Source organism: Bufo gargarizans, chromosome 2, assembly GCF_014858855.1.
Source record: "Bufo gargarizans isolate SCDJY-AF-19 chromosome 2, ASM1485885v1, whole genome shotgun sequence".
Taxonomy (NCBI): Eukaryota; Metazoa; Chordata; class Amphibia; order Anura; family Bufonidae; genus Bufo; species Bufo gargarizans.
Genome location: NC_058081.1, coordinates 38,768,810 through 38,789,639, shown reverse-complemented (window position 1 = coordinate 38,789,639; position 20,830 = coordinate 38,768,810). Strand labels below are relative to the sequence as shown.

Here is a 20,830-nt window from a genome sequence, read left to right as displayed (position 1 = left end):
CAATCTATTATATCTATCTATCTATCTCATATCTATCTATCTATCTCATATCTATCTATCTATCTATCTCATATCTATCTATCTATCTATCTCATATCTATCTATCTATCTATCTCATATCTATCTATCTATCTATCTATCTATCTATCTCATATCTATCTAGCTATCTCATATCTATCTATCTATCTATCTATCTATCTATCTATCTATCTCATATCTATCTATCTATCTATCTATCTATCTATCTATCTATCTCATATCTATCTATCTATCTATCTATCTCATATCTATCTATCTATCTATCTATCTATCTATCTATCTATCTCATATCTATCTATCTATCTCATATCTATCTATCTATCTCATATCTATTTATCTATCTCATATCTATCTATCCATCCAGGGGTGGGATTCGAAGTTTTAACAACAGGTTCCCTACTCAACGTTGGACACGCGGCGTCACGACACATTTACATATACATACACTCTATATACACTACACACATACACATAAATACACCCTATATACACACTACACACATACACATAAATACATCCTATATACACTACACACATAAATACACCCTATATACACTACACACATACACATAAATACATCCTATATACACTACACACATAAATACACCCTATATACACTACACACACATACCACCCAACTAAAGAGCTATCAGCGGCGTGCGAAGCAATGAGAGCAAACGTCTCCAGCTAGCCGCCGCCAGAGCACCAGATTGGGACTCAGCGGGTAACACGGTTCTCTGATCCGGCTGTAATTTTAACAATCGGATCTGGAGAACTGGAGGGAACCGGCTGAATCCCATGCCTCTATCTATCTTTTTCCCCAGGTGTTAGTTGTGTATCTCAGAGATTTCTACAAGTCACTTACAATGTACTTCTAGGCCCTGTGTTGAAGACTGGGATATGTTTGTATTTTCGGTAATATAAGCCGTGCAGGTGACGGGAAGGCTCGGAGTCCTTTGGCTTGCAGTGAATGTGTGGGATCACAGAGGTCTGCCCCGTCTTCTCTTCTTTACCATCCACAGTAATGGTGAGACTATAAGCCCCTGGAACTTTGTTGGTTGATTGACAGGTAGCGGTCACGTTCTCCTCCTGGTTTACAGTGTTGTTCTGAAAGACTCAGATCCACAGTAGGAAGTTCTGGAAAAGAGGATTGATATTACAATGAGAATACACAGCCCACCATCACCTAATGGCATAGCATATTCTGGCTAGGTTGTATCCAGACAGGACTACTACAAGTACTGCTAGGAGAAAATCCACCTGAGACCCCAACATGGGAAACCTTGAAAGATTTACCAAAGCTTGGTGATTTGAATAAATCTGCTCTATGTTTCACAAGCCAAGGTGGCGCCCAACGTGACTCTATTGATCACATCCCATTCATATGTAGGACACTATGTCAGAGCCCCGACCACTGCTATTTACACAATGCTGAGATGAAACGTGAAGTCAGTAATTCTTAGGACGTCCATTGACAGGCAGCGGTCTATGTCAATCAGACATCTACTTCTTGGAGTTCCAAAGACATTCATCCCGCCAGACAGGAAAGGTAACAATCCTATCTTAGGCTATGTTCACATGGCAAGTGTCAAAATCCACCACATATTTTACAGCTGTAACCAGCATTTTCTGCCTTTTTTGTTATAATTTCTTTGCCGCTCACTGTTTAGCGCCATTAAATGGAGCTAAACCTTGTACAGACCTCCTTAGCTCTTTATTATTTTTTTAAGATGAGGTTGTCATGTACTAGATAATGTATGATTTTCCTTTCTTACATTAATCATGGGATAACCCCCTTAAGTGAACAATTGATATAGATCTACGATACAGCATGTCAACCACCTTATCATTAGGCTATGTTCACACTGTGGATTTTGCTGCCAGTACTTTGTTGTGAATCCCACACCAACATCCCAGTGGTGGCTGCGTGTTGTTCACCCCAGTGGTTTAAAGCCATGATCATGCCAAGAAAGGACATTGGGTCATGCTTCCACGCGACAATGATCGGGCAAATGGCCGTTCATCTCACAACCAATCCTGCAATCGTTGCCTTAAAGTTTTCCCTTGGGAAAGACAGCAGACAACAAAATGGAATAAAGTCAGTCATTTTTAGGCTGTCCATAGACAGTCAGTGGTCTGTTTCACTGAGACATCTACACAATCTCAGGCTACCTGAGAGGTTTACCCCACCTCACAGCCATGATTGTTGCATGGGAAGGTGGTTCATGACAACACCACTGGGTGCAGGCATGGACGTAGGGGCGTAACTACCATAGCGGCAGACCATGCGACTGCTATGGGGCCCAGGACAAGAGGGGGCCCAGTCTTAGTTGGGATTATCTCCTCTTCTATTGGAGGTGAAAACTTGGTCAGGACTCTACCCTCTAAAGCAGGGGTGCACAACCTTTTCTGGTTGGGGGCCACGTTGTGAGCCTGAACCAATTCCAAGGGCCGAAAATAAAACTTAAAGGGGTATTACCAACTGAAATACAATTTTTATGGCATATTGAACATACAGTATGTATCATAAATGTCTAGTTACACTTCCAGGACTCCCATCTAATGGGAAAATACATGAAAGATACATGTGAGCAGCCACAAGACATAGACATACATGTCTGTTACCAGATGGTTGGGGGCCGCACAGAATGGTATTAAGGGCCGCATGTGGCCCCCCCGGGCCGCAGGTTGTGCACCCCGCTCTAAAGGAACAACTTTTAGCAAATGAAGCAGTGGAAAAATGGCCCAAGAGTCATTGAAAAGAGTTTAGGCAGAAACCCTTCTGTCCTGTGTGGGGGGCCTGGTTTGATCCTTGCTATGGGGCCCTTACTTCTCTATGTACGCCACTGCTGTGAGGGGGCACTGTGATCTGGTAGAGTCAGAAAGAAAGAACCTCAAGATCCCCATATGACATGATCCCAACAACTTACCATAAATATTCACATTCACACTACTCTCCAAGGACAAAATAAATAAGTGAGCTTCACATCTGATGGTTTTATGTCCTAAGTCTGAAAAATCCGCAGACAGCTGAGTCGTGCTCTTTACGGTTCCTTCATTTGTCGTGACAGGAGTGACATTGAGTAAGGTGTCTTCAAAGACCATCCTCAGGCTGATGTTTTGTGGAGGAAATCCATTGGCAACGAGACACTCGGCTGTAAATGAGGTCCCATTTTCTATCCATTTCTTGATGTTTATTACAGGAGCTTCTGGCAGTGCTAATATTATAAGAAAAAGACATGAGACTGATCAAAATCTGTATGAAAGGCCATATTATTGTGCATTAACCCCTGAACGCCCCACGCCAGATATTTAGTCATAGTGATCTCGTGGTTGCTGTCACAGTACTCTGAATATCACAGGAGCCCGGCTCATGTCGCAACCAGGACTAGAGATTACTTTAATTCCAGCAGTTTAACTCCTTGGATGCCACCGTCAATAGCGACCACGGCATCTAAGCGGTTAGACAAAGGGAAACCCCAGAACCCTGGTGCTCAGTGCTTGCCACATCAGTCACAATGTCAATGGCCTCCATATCTGCTGTCTACAGAAGGCAGATCTAGTAGGCTGCGTGTCAGTGTGAATGAGAGAGGTATAACAAACTATCCTTTAGTCTCCTAGTGGAAATAAAAAAGAAATTAAACTATGTAAAAAATAAAATTAAAAAAAATCACATTTTCTCCTTACACATTGCTTGATGTTAAAAAATAAACCAATAAAAAAAACTCCATAAAATTGGTATTTCAGAGTCTGTAACTATAAAATTATCATATTATCTAAACCACATAGGTGAACACTCTAACTAAAAAAATAAAAATACTTTCTGGTTGTTTGCTGTTAGTCTCATCTCTCAAAAAAAAAGGAATGAAAAGTGATCAAACAGTTGCATTTACCCCAAACTGGTACCAATAAGATTACAGCTTGCCACAAAGAGCAAACCTTCACCCCACATATCACTGGAAAAATAAAAAGTTATGGCTTTCAAAATATGGCGAGATATAAACAGGAGTTGTGCAAAGGTAGTAAAACATAACTAGATTGACATTTCCTGAAGGAAATACATAGGGGAAAATTTATCAAACTGGTGTAAAGTAGAACTGGCTTGGTTGCCCATAGCAACCAATCAGATTTCACCTTTCATTTTCCAAAGGAGCTCTTAAAAATAAAAGGTGGAATCTGATTGGTTGCTGTGGGCAACTAAGCCAATTCTTCTTTACACCAGTTTGACAAATGACCCCCATAGTTCTTGAAAAGAGCTGACAGTGTGCGGGTGAGAAAAGGGGCCCTGCGTGTGTACTGTGTTTGTGAGACTGGGTCGTGGCTAGACATTTGAATCTCCGAACATCCCGCCATTCATTTCTATGGGGTATTTTTCTTTATTTTTAAACATAAATTAATTGAAAAAAAAAAATCCGATGGACTACAAAAATACGTAGCACACCTCTCAACGCCGAGAGCCTCGAAACGCAGAGTCTGCATGTTAAGCCGTTCGGGCTGTATTAATCGCAAAAAAACTGGAGACGAATTAAATATAAGCACTATAAAAAAAAACTATATAAATTTGGTATTGCCCTAGTCGTACTGACCTGTAAAACGCTGTAAAAAACTGCAAAAAATTTCTGAATTCCCAACCTCATTTCGCAATGCGTTATATGTGCCATTAATAACCGGTCCTGCAAAAAACTAGCCCTCATACAGCAATGTCATTGAAAAATAAAAAAGGTAGGACTCTCAGAAGGCGAGGATGAAAACGCACTGGGCGGGAGCTCACTGCGTAGGGATTTTTAGGGTGCGGTTACATGCAGTGATTGTGCTGAAATCCATGAAGGAGATGCACAGCATAAATTGACATGTTGCTCATTTAAAATTTCTGTAGTGTGTGGATAAGATCTGTTAAACTCCAACCCACTTTGCTGCTACTGTAAAAGCCACAGATTTCACGCTCACGCAATTTCGCTGCGCAAAAAGTCTGCAAAGTTTACACCATATGTGGCAATGACCTTCTGTACAGCTCCTGTTAAGCTAAATAGTACATTCACAAACTGGGAGCTCCCCCTAGTGGTTACCATTTTTATTTTTATTTTCTTTCTTAAAATTTTTGACCCTTAACAATAATTAGCATTCTCTAGGAGAAGACATAAGTTCCAGACTTGTGATCCCACTTACTGTAGGTCTGTACGGTTATCTCCGTGGACTTGAATGTGTGGACCTCTGACCCCAGTCGTAAGACGGCCTCACAGGAGAAGTCCTTAAGGTTGTCACTGCGACGAGCTGTGAATGTATGTAAGTGACTCACAGTCCTTCTGTTCACCACGTGTGGTCCTTCATATGATTTTGTGTCAATGACATCCTCTCCTCTGCTGATGTATATGGTAAGATACTCCAGAGGAGCAACTTCATGAACCGTACAGTTGATGGTATATTCGTTTCCTTCCTGTAGCTCCGTCTGCAGGTCTATAGTGATGTCGGAAGGCAGAGCTGCAACAACATCACAGGTATATTCATGTTAACATTGGGAGACGCTGTTTGGTTTGCATTACTCACCATGAACTGGTCCAAACGTCTGACAAACACTGTGCTTCATTTCCATTTTCAAGTTCCCTGTTTGCTGCCAGTGAATGGAGTACTGTTGCCTTCCATCCTCCAGTGGCTAAAAATGCGTAGTGATCTAATATACTTCTCACAGATGAAAGTTTGTTACAATTTTATCTAGTCTAGACAACAATCTGTAAGGTAATTGACCCATCGGCACCAGCACCACTGGCAGCCCTGCCCTCTCATAGCTCTCTGATCAGGACTGGGGTTACATAAGTATTGTTTTTATATTTATTTTGTAACTAGCAGGATGACCCGGCTTATCACGGGTATGTTTCATCTACTTCCTTTAATGTATGTGTGCTTGAAAGATATCCACAGTGTCCACCATAATAGTGACCTCCACAACACCCCGCTCCCTTAACAGTGACTTTTACAATGCCCTGCCCCCTTAACAGTGATCTCCACAGGGCCCTGCCCCCTTAACAGTGACCTTAACAGCACCACGCCCCTTTAATAGTGACCTCCACATCGCCTCACCCCGTTAACAGTGACCTCCACAGCACCCCACCCCTTAACAGTTAACAGTGACTTCTACAGTGCCCTGCCCCTTAACAATGTCCTCAACAGCATCCTTTCCCCTTAATAGTGACCTCCACAGTGCCCCATCCCCTTTAACAGTGACCTCCATAGTGCCCCATCCCCTTTAACAGTGACCTCCACAGCACCCTGCCCCTTAATAATGACCTCCACAGTGCCCCACCCCCTTAAAGGGAACCTGTCACCAGTTTTATGGTGTCCTAACTAAGGGCAACATAAATAAGTGACTGATTCTCTTAGCAAAATGCTGAGTCACTTTCTTTAATTGACCCAGTCAATCTGCTAACATCTTGTATTGAAAATCTCCAGCTGATAATGATGAGTCATGAATATTCATGAGCTCCTGACTCTCTCCACCCACCTGCTGCTGATTGACAGTTATTGGCAGGGGAGTGGCTATAGCTCTGAATTAAATATACGCTGGACTTAATGACATCACGCTGGACTCAAATCAGCTCATTAGCATGCGGCATCTTTGCGTGTATATTATGAGGTAACCATCTGTCACACCAGTAAGTGAATACATCCAAGGCACTTTTTAGTAGTTAATGATTGTATATAATTAGTTAGATTATAATCAAATATCCACATGACAGGTTCCCTTTAACAATGATCTCCACAGAGTCCCACTGTCTTAACAGCGACCTACAACAATGAAGAAAAATGGTTGAATTGTTATGGAAACCTGGTGTAAAACTGTGTCTATGTCAGTGAGGCTAAGACTGAAGGACCTGCAAGCTTCTATTAGCCAATAAGGGTCATGTGACCATGTGTATGTCACTTAGGATATGAGTGAAAGACCTGTGAGCTTCTATTGGCTAATACGGGTCATGTGATGGTACCATATTTGAATTTTTTTAGGAATATCTCAAGAACTGTATGTTCTAGCAAGCTGAAGCCTGGTCGAAAACCTTTCTAAGCACCTGATTTACTTATATGCCAACTTTGGTTTTACTGTTTATCTTGTAAAATACCTGTATGCCCCTGTTCAGATGATGGTAACAAGTGTAACACTTATCAGAGTTCTTGCAGCTTGGAGCTGGAGGTCGAATCTATGTTACTAGAGGGAAGTTCCTAACTCGATTAGCCAGAGTGGAGATCAGCTACAAAAAGCGTCTTTCACTCTGGAGGACCCAACATGTGTAATGCCTAATTTCTCCTGCGGTAGTGCTGCAGTGAAACTGAACCCTTGCAAAATAAAGCTGATCACTAGAGATTCTACAGTCTGCTAGTGATTAGGGAGCCTTTCTAATAAAAAATGAAGTGAACATACCCTTTAAACAAAAACACCCTTTGCAGCCTTTGATATATAATATACTACTTACCATATGCCATGACTTGGGTGTGACTTATTAATTGTTGGTCTCCAGTGTCAAGCATGCAGACACCCGTTGAGTTCTCCCAGTCATTGACAATCACTTGCACTGCCAACCAGTTGGGCCCCCTCTTGATCTGATTCTTGTATAATCTGCTTTCATAGAATGTTTGGTCAGGTTTGGGAGTAGAGCAGTTTAACCACACAGCCTCTCCTAATGGGACGAACATCTCCGAACTTGTGGCTCCGAAATCCATGTCCTGGGACCTCACTGCAAAAGAAATCACAAGGCAACGATATATGGTTACATAGTTACATGGTTAATAAGGTTGAAAGAAGACATAAATCCATCAAGTTCAACCAAGGGATTGGTGAGAATGCAAATTTTAGAAAAGTGGAGTGAGACCCAGACTGCTACACATTTTCATAAGCTCTTTGTAAAACGTCCACTGTTCCTGCTGTGACCATGTCTGGAAGGTGACTGTTCCACAAAGTCACAGTTCTCCCAGTGAAACAAACTTGACTCCTCTGGAGATTGAACTTTTTCTTCTCCAATCGGAGGCAGTGCCTCATTATCTTTTAAGGGGATTTCAAATGGAACAGGTTTTCAGCATATTTTTGCATGGCCCATTTATATATTTGTTTAGGTTATTCATGGTCTTGCTCGTACACTATAGGGAAAAGCACCGGCCTCTCTGGTGGCCGGGACCATGGGGGCACACATACTGTAGGCTGCTGCTTTTTTCCACGGCCACCGCGGCTGGATTGCAGGGTGGTCATAACCATAAAAACAAGCAGAGTATAATGTGATGGAAGAATGAATTCAGTCAGCAAAGGAAGCAATATGGACAATCACAATACATTAGTAAGAACCTTGTATGAACTTTCTCTACATAATAAATGCTATAAACCCCTTTAACTCGGCATATTCTCTTATAATAACTGTGGAAAATTACTAGCTTCTCAGTGTATAGGTAGAAAGTCCCAAAGTCTCTCAGGGCAGTGCAGATAATAGTGCAAATGAAAAGGATATGTTACAATTAATATATAAAATGCCGTTCAACAATATAAAACAGTATAAATTCACACAACGGCATAAATCACAGTGCAAGTTTGCCCTTTAGATTTCAATAAAGTAGGGAGTTGATGGCCTTGCATAGTCCAAAGTACCCTTGCTCCAGGGCACTCCAATAACATCACAGGAAATAAAAAAGCACCGACCACAGCCAAGAAGGGAAGATAGGAGCAAGCAAATACATTACAAAACAGCTACCTTCATAAATTATTGTTTTACAGGATGTTAACTGGAAAACCCCTTTAAGCTGGCTATTCACATTAAATTAATGTCAGTTGAATCCAATTTCTGCAGGACCAGCTGACCATTTTAATATATAAGGGGTGTCCCGACATATGTCATTGGAATGAACAGTTGGGTATGTTGGACCTTTACATGGGCGAGGGTTCTGGCTGCGGCTTAGTACACATGCAAGCCTAGGGAGTATTTGTATGGGGAAGGGGGGGGGGGATAAGGAAGAATGGCTGTCTGACGAACCAGCTATCTAAGGTATGCAGTCCCTGTTATCCAGGCCTTGTTCTGGGCCCTTGTGGACAATATTAGATGCAGGAATATGAATTTCCACATATGTTAATACATTGAGTAACATGAGCTGATGTAAACCATTACAAATACTGAGAGCCATTATAGCACATGGAAGGGCAGGGATCAGACAGACAAGTAATATAGATAGACATAACTAACTTGGCCAGCAGGTGGCAGCATTAAACTTCGAGGACGTCTGTTCATATCTCAGAGCCAGGAGTCTGTAAAGTCATGTTTAGTTCTTAGAGGACTACTCCAACCAAAAACAAGAAATCAGCCATCTCTTGGTATTTATACCGTATATGTTCCTTACTTTCAGTGTTCAGACATTAGGCTCTCTTTTATTTCCGGTTGCTACCTATTTTCCACATTGCAGCATCAAGGGGCTGCTATCTCCATGACTTCAAGGCCAGTAAGTGAGTCAGCTGTATGACAATTACTTCTCAGCACAAAAATCCTAGTTGATCACAGCACTCTGTCAAATCTGGCTGGTGTGGGTGCTCGTCAGGGGTTTGTTCCTGGCTCCACCTCCTGGAACTGAATTCGTGTCAAGAAATTTCATACAGCACTCCAATTTTTGTAATGCTTAATTGTTTTTTATTGGCCAGACATGGTGGTACACAAAGCAACGTTTCAGGCACATAGGATGCACTTCGTCAGGCAGAAATGTGTCCACTGGACCGAGGGAAGAGCCAGCTCTTCCCTCGGTCCAGTGGACACGTTTCTGCCTGACGAACGGCATCCTATGTGCCCGAAACGTTGCTTTGTGTACCACCATGTCCGGAAAATAAAAAACAATTAAGCATTACAAAAATTGGAGTGCTGTCTGAAATTGCTTGACAATTACTTCTCAGCACCTACAGTAGATGTCAATGGGTGCTGCACACAATTAAGTCCCTCCCAATGAGGGGAAAATGTCAATCTGGCAGTTAGGAATGATGTAACATGGATCTTGAGAGACATCTTCATCCAAACCTCATGGACACTGGTGTCCGGTTAGCATCCTGCAGGAGGGGGGTCGTCATCACTGTAACATTATGTGATGCTGTATGCATATATTTCTTATACCAACACTGAGGTGACAGAGGACATCACTGCTCTTTCACTATGGGAGCATAGGCTACAGATGAGACCTAGTCAAGGAGAGGAGTCATAGAGTAGGGTAGAAACCACCAGTTGACCACCACTGGTTTTCAAAGTACCCAGGTCCTGGTGATTCTCTAAATATCCACACCAAAGGTCTTACTCAGCCAACAACCGGAGGACAGCGTCATCATACACACAGTTGTGGTGGACCATTCCTAATTCTCCAAGATGACTCTCAATTGCTAAGAAACCACGTGTCTCACTGAAAGCATCATCACAGGAAATGCTTGTCAGCTAGCAAATGTTTTGTCATCATTTCCTGATAAACTTGCAAGTTTAAAAAACCAACTGAATCCCGAGTAATATCAGAAAAAGATTAAATCTATGTTACTGAGGGATCATATCAAGAACTAACAGATGTTATATAAAACCATGGTCTGTTGGTAGCTCACAAGTTACGGTAAGTTGCAGCAGTGGATACAACTGATCTGGAAGTCAACTACTAACAATATGAATGTTCCTGCAAGAGGGGTTAGTCTCTCTACATCTGCACTCCATGCTACGTGTGGCATGGTGGAGAAGAGTCATAGTGTTAGGCACAGGCTAGAACTCTGAAGCTCCTGAGCTGCCTTGTTTTCACAACAAAGAAGCAGAAGGGGTCAGGGACCATCCCTTCCCGAAGTGAAAAGGAGCATTATGGGCACTCTTTTTTCGTATGGGCTCGAGTTTCAGGATGGAGAGGCTGGAGGGTGCTTGTGGCATGTGTCACATAACAATGTAGGTTTCTCTGATGCCAGCTATAACTTCCAGATCTTCTTAGAAGGACCTCTGATGAGGTTTCAGGAAAGGAGAACATGGTTTATAGTGAAACAAGGAGCCACCTCTCTTCAAGCTGCTGCTTGGTAAAAAAACAAAAAACAAACAGATATTCACCTGTGACTGAGCTACATGTGCCCCTGTGTTAAAACAAGAAAAGAAGTCATACTTACCTTACCAATCCCCTGCCACATCTGCTCTGATACTTGCTGTTTCCCCTAACAGTTTTTGCTTCCTGTTCCTCCCGAGACATGGGAAATGACCACTCAGCCAATCTGGCTTCTTCGTTACTTCTATTTTGTGCTTTGACTTGGATCTTGACCCCGGCTTATCTCTGACCTCATCCCTGATTTGTCTCTAGGTCCTTGTCCTGGATTCTGACCTTGACTTTCACAGTGAGTCTGGTTCTTTCTAATCTGGCTATGCCTTTCCCTGCTGCCAATATGAGACTATACCAGGAACCTCCAACTGCAGCAAAGTTCAGAGCCCTGCATAGAGGAGTAAAGGGGGAAAACAAGGGAATCTCTTAGATTCCCAGCCTGAGTTAGTGTATGCCAATTGAATTGTGCCTTACAGAGTGCAGTACTGGCATCCCCTGGTAAATGACACATAGCGGTTGAGTATTGGATAGAGGCAAACCTAGTCTTAAAAGGGAGGTGTACCTAATGCACCTGGCCTAGGAGATGCTAATAGACTGCTGTGATATACAATTACGTGGTAATTAGTATAGTATGATAATTACATGTGTGTGGACGGCTACTTTCCCACTGGCGTTTTGGCTTTCCATTTCTGAGATCCGTTCAGGGCTCTCACAAGTGGTCCAAAACGGATCAGTTTTGCCCTGATGCATTCTGAATGGATAAGGATCCGCTCAGAATGCATTAGTTTGCCTACGTTCAGTCTCCATTCTGCTCTGGAGGCGGACACCAAAACGCTGCCTGCAGTATTTTTCTGTCTGCCTGACGAAGCGGGAGCCAAACTGATCCGTCCTGACACACAATGTAAGTTAAAGGGATTCTGTCACCAGGTTTGGGGCTATAGATAGCCGTAATCTCGCGATGTGCCGGTATAGTGTTCCTTCCCTGTGCTGGCATCAGCCTCAGGGAAAGAACTGCGCATGCGCGAGCTCGCGCATCGCGAGATTATGGCTATCGTTGATGAAAGGAGGAGACATAGGCGGTGCTGGGCTCCTTCACAGGCGGGCACGGCTGGGCAAGAGTAAGGTTAGTACAGCCCCTTGGACACATTCAACACTCATTTACATATCTATAAAATCCTTTTTTTAAAGAAATTAAAACCACACAGCCCTATAGGACACATATATTGCGGACATGCTAGCGGCGATCTAGCCGTGCATGTCCGCGGCTCTATAGCCCCAAACCTGGTGACAGAATCCCTTTAATGGGGACGGATCCGTTTTCTCTGACACAATCGGGCACAATAGAAAACGGATCCGTCCCCCATTGACTTTCAATGGTGTTCAAGGCGGATCCGTCACGGCTATAGAACACATAATACAACCCGATCCGTTCATGACGGATGCATGCATTTGTATTATTGTAACGGAAGCGTTTTTGCAGATCCATGACGGATCCGCAAAAAACGCTAGTGCGAACGTAGCCTCAGTGAACAGGAAAGCGAAAACTAAAGTCAAGAATTCATGCAACATAGATAGTGAGATAGGCAGCTGGCTTCACTTACTGTCACAGTATTTAGTCTTGATGGAAACCCCCTTGAGATGCCTCTCATACCAAACATACTCCAGATGCCCTCTGACATGGAACATCCCAAATCCCACGTCCTATAATAGGATGAAGCATAAGGTATCCAAATAAGAACTGCTCTAAAACTGCAGAATTAAAGAGCTCCCTCTACATCACTTTTACACCTAAGACTTCATGATGCTCAAGAAGTTGTCCCACTATTTCATTTTTAATAGATGTTCTTTGTACCAAATTAATAGATGTTCTTGTACCAAATGATTTAGTATGAACACTTTTGCAGCTGGTTTAGCTCTCCATTTGAAAAAAAGATATAAAAACTTTGGAGAAAATTATTTTCTTCTTTGCATTGTGTGACAGCAATTTTTTTTTTTTTTTTTTTGCAGGGCAGTTTGTAGTTTCAGAGTGCATATGACTTTGTAATCATTTTTTATTAATTTTTTTAGGGAGGTGAAGCGAAGAAAACAAGTCATGGTAAATCAAATGGCGCCATTAAAGCAATACAACATGGCCTCGTGTGGCTATGTGAACGGAATATTAAAAAAGAAAATGCAAAAACGTCTTGAAGGCGGTAAAGTTCATTATTTGACTCTTATATTATTAGCTCTATTTTTTTACTACTTGTCCGTATAAAATACAGACCTTTGGGAGTCATTATTAGAAGCATACATATCATGCCAGATTTGCTTCTCAGCAGTCTGTAGACTTTAGCTATAACCACCATTGTCTTCTTATGTAGCGGAAGGGCTGCTACTTCTGCCCCTTATAGCCTCACCCTTGACTTCAGTCGTGTATGGATTTAAAATGTTTGCTCTTCTCCGAGAATCTCGTACAGGCAGAGGCCTATTGTGCCTATAGGTAAATCCAGTCCCTGGCACGTCTGCAGTCCCATGATGACCAGGACATACAGAGGCCGCACTGAGTATAGACAGATGGTGAAGGCAGAAACTGTCTGAAGCTACACAGTTCATGTGGTCCTCAGGGGGTTAATATATGTGACGTTCACGGTATTGTGTGAGGTTTCCTGTGACCTGACTGCGCAGACACGCGGTGCTGGCAGAGAGCAGTATCTCCTCACTAAAGCCTGAGATGGTATATATGAGTTGACTGCTATCAAGAGGGGTACTCTTTATGACACAAATCTGCAAGTCTCCTCTCGTATATGAGCCCCTATATCAAGGTGAAGAAACATTGGCATGGCTGCGTTGCTGGATATAGCAAAAACAGACAGGTGCACCATGCGGTCTTACTAACCCTCGCACTGGTGTAAAATTGAGGATTAGCCAACACATCCTTCTTGGAGGACATGTCTGAGCCCGAGCACCGCGCCAAGGTTTCTCAAGTAGCTCGGGACCTAATGCTAAACCTACCTGGGCCGTATGGATATAGCCCAAGTAGCAGTATGGCTACAGGGTGCAAGGCCATGGGTTCATATTACCTATCGGGCACAATGCTATACAGCTGCCCAGAGGTATCTATCATTTTACTAACCTCCATCTAGCCAGGGCTTGATTATGGTCGGTGGAGGCCCTGATCCTACTTTTGGTACCCAAACCCTATCTGAGCCCGTATCTCAGTTATATTTAGGAGAAGGGCCATACATGTGCATGTGCATTTCCCTCTCCACCAGAGTCTATATGAGTCTCTATAGAGACATCCAAGCAGATGACTCCTATAGACTTCAAATCAGAGCACCACAAATATCTATGGGAGGACTAATTAAGTGGTGCCATCTGTATGGTCTGCCTTCTCTCCAGGGTGTCTGACTATCACCAACGCTGGCCATACGCATCATACAAGCAGTCAACTTGTTTGTTCAACAGCTATCCCCCCCAAACCCCCATAAACATGCATGCTCGGCTTAGCAAAACATGCATGAGTCTTGAACTGGGAGAGGCCAGAAAGCCACGTATCTCTGACAGTGAGGACAAAAAGATCAGATATCTTGAAATCCAACTGTGCAATCTTTATGTCCCTATTGAGGGAGAGTTAGGAGGCCCCGATACACATTAGATGGTTGGTCGGTTCTGGAAAAATGAGAAGATTTGGCCGACACAGGTAGAATGCGTATGATCAGCCTACGTCCAGACAAACAACAAAGATATAGCAAAAAAAGGAAAATCTTTCCCCAGTGTAGAAGATGTATTTTGCCATATATAGTTGTCCCTAGACAAATAGTAGACTGGTCATACTTCATGTGAACCCTCTTGTTCTAACATGATTTGGAGATCTATGCGTATTAAGCCACTGATGTGAAACACGGGGACTACCAGGAACTTCAGTCAGAAGACACTGTTCTGCTTTTAGTCAACACAAGACCATTCATGTGAGGAAATATGTGATTCATCCCCCTATTCTCCACATCCCAGAACTAGGCACATTTCATACCCAAGCTGTAGAAAACCACGCGGTGGTTGTAATGGCTACCAAATTGTTTGTCCCCCTGTTGTTCCTCAGGCATAGTGCAATTACAGTGCTTACGTTCTAAATGTTTATATATATACTAGCAGAAGGAGCCGGCTTCACACGGGTATATTTAATCTAATTAATGTAATGTTTATGTGTGTCGTTAAAAGAAATCGACAGTATCCCCCATAACAGTGAACTCCACTGACCCCCTCCACAGTGCCCAGCCTTCTTAAAATGGGACCTCCACAGCAGCCCATCCCCTTAACTTTGACCTTCACAGCAGCCCGCCCCTTTAACAATGAGTTTCACAGCACCCCACTCCCTTTACAGTGACCTCCTCAGGTGCCCGCCCCTTTAACAGTGACCTCCACAGCAGCTGCCCCTTCAATAGTGGCCCCTGCCCCCTTAACAGTGAACTCCACAGTGCCGCCCCTTTAACAGTGACCTCCACAGCGGCCTGCCCCTTTAATAGTGGCCCCTGCCCCATTAACAGTGAACTCCACAGCAGCTGCCCCTTTAATAGTGTCCCCTGACAACTTAACAGTGTCCTCCACAGTGAACACCCCTTCAACAGTGACCTCCACAGTGCCTGCCCCTTTAACAGTGACCTCCACAGTGACCGCCCCTTTAACAAAGACCTCCACAGTGCCCGCCCCTTAACAGTGACCTCCACAGTGAACGCCCCTTTAACAGTGACCTCCACAGTGCCCGTCCCTTAACAGTGACCTCCACAGTGCCCACCCTTTTAACAGTGACCTCCACAGTGCCAGCCCCTTTAACTGTGACCTCCACAGTGCCCGCCCCTTTAACAGTGACCTCCACAGTGCCCGCCCTTTTAACAGTGACCTCCACAGTGCCAGCCCCTTTAACTGTGACCTCCACAGTGCCCGCCCCTTTAACAGTGACCTCCACAGCAGCCTGCCCCCTTAACAGTGACCTCCTTAGTGAAGCCCTTTAATAGTGACCTCCACAGTGCCCGCCCCTTCAATAGTGATCTCCATAGTGCCCGCCCCTTTAACAGTGACCTCCACAGCAGCTGCCCCTTCAATAGTGGCCCCTGCCCCCTTAACAGTAAACTCCACAGTGCCCGCCCCTTTAACAGTGACCTCCACAGCGGCCAGCCCTTTAATAGTGGCTCCTGCCTCATTAGCAGTGACCTCCACAGCAGCTGCCCCTTGAATTGTGGCCCCTGGCAACTTAACAGTGTCCTCCACAGCGCCCTGCCCCCTTAACAGTGACATTTACAGTGCCCTGCCCCTTTAAGGCTTGGGCTACATGACGACATGTGTCGTGCGAAATTTTGTTGTACCAATGGCGCGCAACAATTTTTATAACGATAGGCTATAGTGTCGCACTGCGACATGCTGCAACTGCGACATGACAGTGGCAAAAAATCCATCCAAGATGGATGCATGTAGCAGTGTAGTTGTGCCCTATGTATCATGCAGCCCTAGCCTAAAGCTGACCTACAGCAGTGAAGAAAAATGACTGAGTTGTTATGGAAACCTGGAGTAAAACTGTGTGTATGTGAAGACTAAGGACCTGTGAGCTTCTATTGGCTGATAAGGGACATGTGACCGTGTGTATGGCAGTTGGGATATGAAGAGAAAGACCTGCAGGCTTGTATTGGCTAATGCAGGTCATTTTTGGGGAATATCTCAGAAACGGTACATCCTAGAGAGCTGAGACCCCCACAACATTTCTTTCCAGGTAGCAAGGGATGTATATACCAAGTTTAGTTGAAATTAATGGTTGCGTTTTTGAGTGATTGCAGAACATACATACATATATACGTATATATATATATATATATATATAGTTCAATTCAAGTGGAGCTGCAATACCAAGCACAGCCATTATACAATGTATGGCGCTGTGCTTGATATTGATGTCGTGAGGAGGCCGGAGCACTGTGGTCCCTTTGAAAAGTTGATCGGCTGGATAAAGAGTGCACTCATAAGCAATGTAGTGAGGGCCTCTATAAACAGTGGTAGATAGAGCGCGCTCATAAGTAGTGGCAGCCAGAGAGTGCCCCCTAAACAGGGACAATTGTATCACCACACCTGAAAAAAATATGCACACAACGCCACCTTTCTCCTTCCCTAATGTCTGTAATTGGTAAAAAGTGTCTGCTCTTGTCACTTCATCAGTGCCTTGACTACTCCAGCCTAAACATTTTTTGTCAGACTTGCCTGCCCTTCTGGGAGTTTTGGAGGGGAGAGGGTTTATTTATCATACACAATCCAGGAAGGTTAGTAAGTATGTATTGTCTATGGCCTGGGCTTTTTCATCGCAGCTAATTTGAATACAGACCCTTAAACAAATACAGACTTCAGACTAGACCCCCTAAATAAATAATACAAACCTCTGACCAGACCCCCTAAATAAATAATACAGACTACAGACCAGAACCCCTAAATAAATAATATAGACTATAGACAAGACGCCCTAAATGAATAATACATACTCCAGACCAGACACCCTAAACAAATACAGACCCCCTAAATAAATAATACAGACTCCAGACCAGGACCCCTAAATAAATAATGCAGAATCTAGATCTGCCCTTTAAATAATACAGACTCCAGACCAGACCTCCTAAGTAAATAATAGACTCCAGTCTAGACCCTCTAAATAAATAATATAGACTCCAGACCTCCTAAATAAATAATACAGGCTCCCACACAAGACCCCCTAAATAAATAATACAGGCTCCAGACAAGACACCCTAAATAAATAATAAAGACTACAGACTAGACCCCCTAAGTAAATAATAGACTCCAGACCAGATGCCCTAAATAAATAATACAGACACCAGATCAGACCTCCTAAATACTTAATACAGACTCTAGACCAAAAGCCCTCCGTAAATAATACACACTCCCCACCAGAACCCTTAAATAAATAAGACAGGCTCCAGATCAGAACCCCTCAATAAATAATACAGACTCCAGACCCCCTAAATAAATAATACAGACTCAAGTCCAGACCCCTTCAATAAATAATACAAGCTCCAGATGTAATAACCCAGAGTGGCATTACCACCTCTTCTATACCCCCACTATCTTTGTTGGTGCATCAAGTGTCATCTCATATATATTAACTGTCCTTTCCTGCAATGTTTATATGAATTTCCTTATAAACCAATGTTAACATGTAATATGTCTGGTTCACCAGCAGGTGGCAGCAGCATTGGCAGAGAGTTAGTTTCTCTAGAGAGGAACTTCGAATTCCATCCCAGCCCTCTTTAGAGAGGGAGGAGTTTAGTTAGTCTACCCTCCTTAGGGAGAAGTTGTGTGTTGGCCAGCTGAGCTCTGCCTGCTCTGCTGTTCCCAGAGGCCCTGCTCTGAAGCCTAGATGGTTGCTTGTCCCCTCCTGGGCTTGCATTGCCTTCATCCAAGCTGAAGCTAGAGCTTGAGGTACTCAAAGACAGGACAAAAAGTTCCTAGGACTAAAGATAAAGTAAGAGATAGACTAAAAGCTAAGCTAAAGTTCCAGCAGAAGAGAAAAAGTTCCTGTTTAACCCAGCTAGCATAGCAGAGCTGAGAGAGTCCAGATATAGCAGAGCTGCGATTATTGCAGAACTGCCTGCCAAAGTTAAGCCAATACCTGCTGATGACCAAGATAAAGTTTAGAAACTGTTTGGATTACAGTTTATGTTAAAGTTGTGTTCAACGTTACAACAAGTCTGGACTCAATTATTCCTTCATCATCCAAGTTATTCATTCCTTTTGCACTTGCTTTGGACTACACCACGTCTGGGATCCAAGGATATCCAAGTAGGAGCACCATGACACGTGTATACAACATCTACAGAGATTGTAGGCCACTCTACACCACTCTGGCAATCCGACTCTGGGTTCCACCAATACCATCTACAAAGGGGACTCCATGTCCCCGTTGCTTAACTGCAACTGGCATCATGTTTACTTGCTATATAAGAGGTACATATTTCGTAGAAATCTCTTACGGAGCAAGGGATAATCCAGACGCGGGAAGTGGGCTGCTGTACAGACCCCTTAAGTAAATAATACAGGCTGCAGACCAGATGCCCTATATAAACAATACAGACTCAAGACCAGACCCTCTACAAAAATAATACAGACTCCAGACCAGATGCCCTAAGTAAAAAAAAAAAACTCTAAACCTCTAAAACTAATAATGACCCCAGTCTATCATAATAAATATAGATAGATATATAGATAGAGTTTATTAAAATGATAGGATACCTTGGGTATTGGGTATTTATCAAAAGGGTTTTCTGGGATTTAAATACTGATGACCCCACTGATTACTATCTGATCGTGGAGGTCCAGCTCCAGGCACCTATGATGAGTGGCTGTTTTAAACACTGTGACAGCGCATACACTGTTTAGTGGCTGTGTTAGGTATTACAGCTCAATCTCATTCACATAGGCTAGTTTCACACTAGCGGCAAGGGACTCCGGCAGGCTGTTCCGGCGAGTGAACAGCCTGTGGGATCCGTGCTGCCGCTAGTGCACGCGTGCCCCATTGACTATAATAGGGGCGGGGCGGAGTACCAGCGGCAGCATCGGCAGTGCATGCCGAGAAGCGGCCGGAATAAAAGTACGACAAAAGTACGGATCTGTGCACTAGCGGCAGCACGGATCCGACAGGCTGGTCACCCGCCAGAGTCCCTTGCTGCTAGCGTAAAACTAGCCTTAAAAAGGGGGACTGAACTGCAGAAATGGCATGTGACTGATGGGCATAGTGTCAGAGTCTGAAGAAGAGTGCTGCATCCGCATCAAACAGCTGATTGGGGTGCGGTTAGTAAGACCCCCACCAATCAGATATTTAAGACATTTTGTTATATTGCAGGTCCCCTGGAGAGAAGCTGATTGTGGGGTTTTCCCAGTTATGGACTTCTTAACTGGCACGGCACGCCTCCAATGCCTCGGTATCCATTGATCTGAATGGTCCTCCAGATTTCAGGGCTCAGGACTGGTTATTCAATCACTAGATGATTTGGTTCTTCAACCAGAATAGCTGAAATTAGTAAAACATTAATGTACGTGCCTACAGCCATGCTTAACCTCCCTCATGCTGGATCAGTATCCCTCACCAGTTACTAACTGGCAATAAAAAGTATGACATATCTCAACGGGATCTTGTTATTCATTACGGGTACGACCGTCTTAGTGGTCAATAGATTGGTGGGAAGCTTTCGACAAATCAACTGCTCCTTCCTAAGATAGCAAGATAATACCCTGCTACATCTACTATGATAAACCCAGCACTGCAACATCTCTACCGGATTAAAATACGGCATCTCAATACGGTTCTTCCTACCTTGGGTAACCAGCATAACGGTACACAGTGCAAGCAGAATCTTCATGGTTAGATGTGATGTAGCAGCAAAGAGTTAAGTCCAAATGGCGGGTACGGAGATGATGAGGAGATCAGTGTAGGGTGCCCAAAAGAGAGGAGAATGTTATGTTCCTGAAATGTCCTTCTTGTGGTCTTCTGTCCTCCTTATCTACTCCACACTAAAGCCAGTTCTTTCTTTCACTTAATGTCTGACTCTGCTGCCTAATCTCAGTGCCAGCCCCCAGTAGTGTGCTCAGGAACAGGGGGCGGTTTGGGGGAGGACATATGAATAAAGGAAGTCACAGTGGTACCTCGTTACATGAACTGACTTCCTGCACTCTCTAAGTCTTGCTGCAGTCTCTCTCCCTGTATCCTGAAACC

At 43.6% G+C, this 20,830-nt stretch overlaps 1 protein-coding gene across 2 annotated transcripts in view; it reads right to left on the bottom strand.

Moving 5' to 3' along the window:
- LOC122927177 (intercellular adhesion molecule 5-like) overlaps window positions 1–20,830 on the bottom strand; it is a 23,467-nt gene extending 2,637 nt beyond the window's left edge. Inside the window, exons 1-5 of one of the 2 annotated variants that reach the window (XM_044278783.1) lie at window positions 20,432–20,830; window positions 7,500–7,760; window positions 5,206–5,517; window positions 2,970–3,257; window positions 905–1,176 (exon numbers count right to left, since the gene is read on the bottom strand). In XM_044278783.1, coding sequence (XP_044134718.1) covers window positions 1,073–1,176; window positions 2,970–3,257; window positions 5,206–5,517; window positions 7,500–7,760; window positions 20,432–20,477 — 1,011 coding nt within the window. In that variant the 5' untranslated portion in view covers window positions 20,478–20,830 and the 3' untranslated portion in view covers window positions 905–1,072. Of the gene's footprint in view, window positions 1–904; window positions 1,177–2,969; window positions 3,258–5,205; window positions 5,518–7,499; window positions 7,761–12,692; window positions 12,789–20,431 lie in introns of those variants that run through there. The other variant, XM_044278782.1, reaches the window with a different exon arrangement.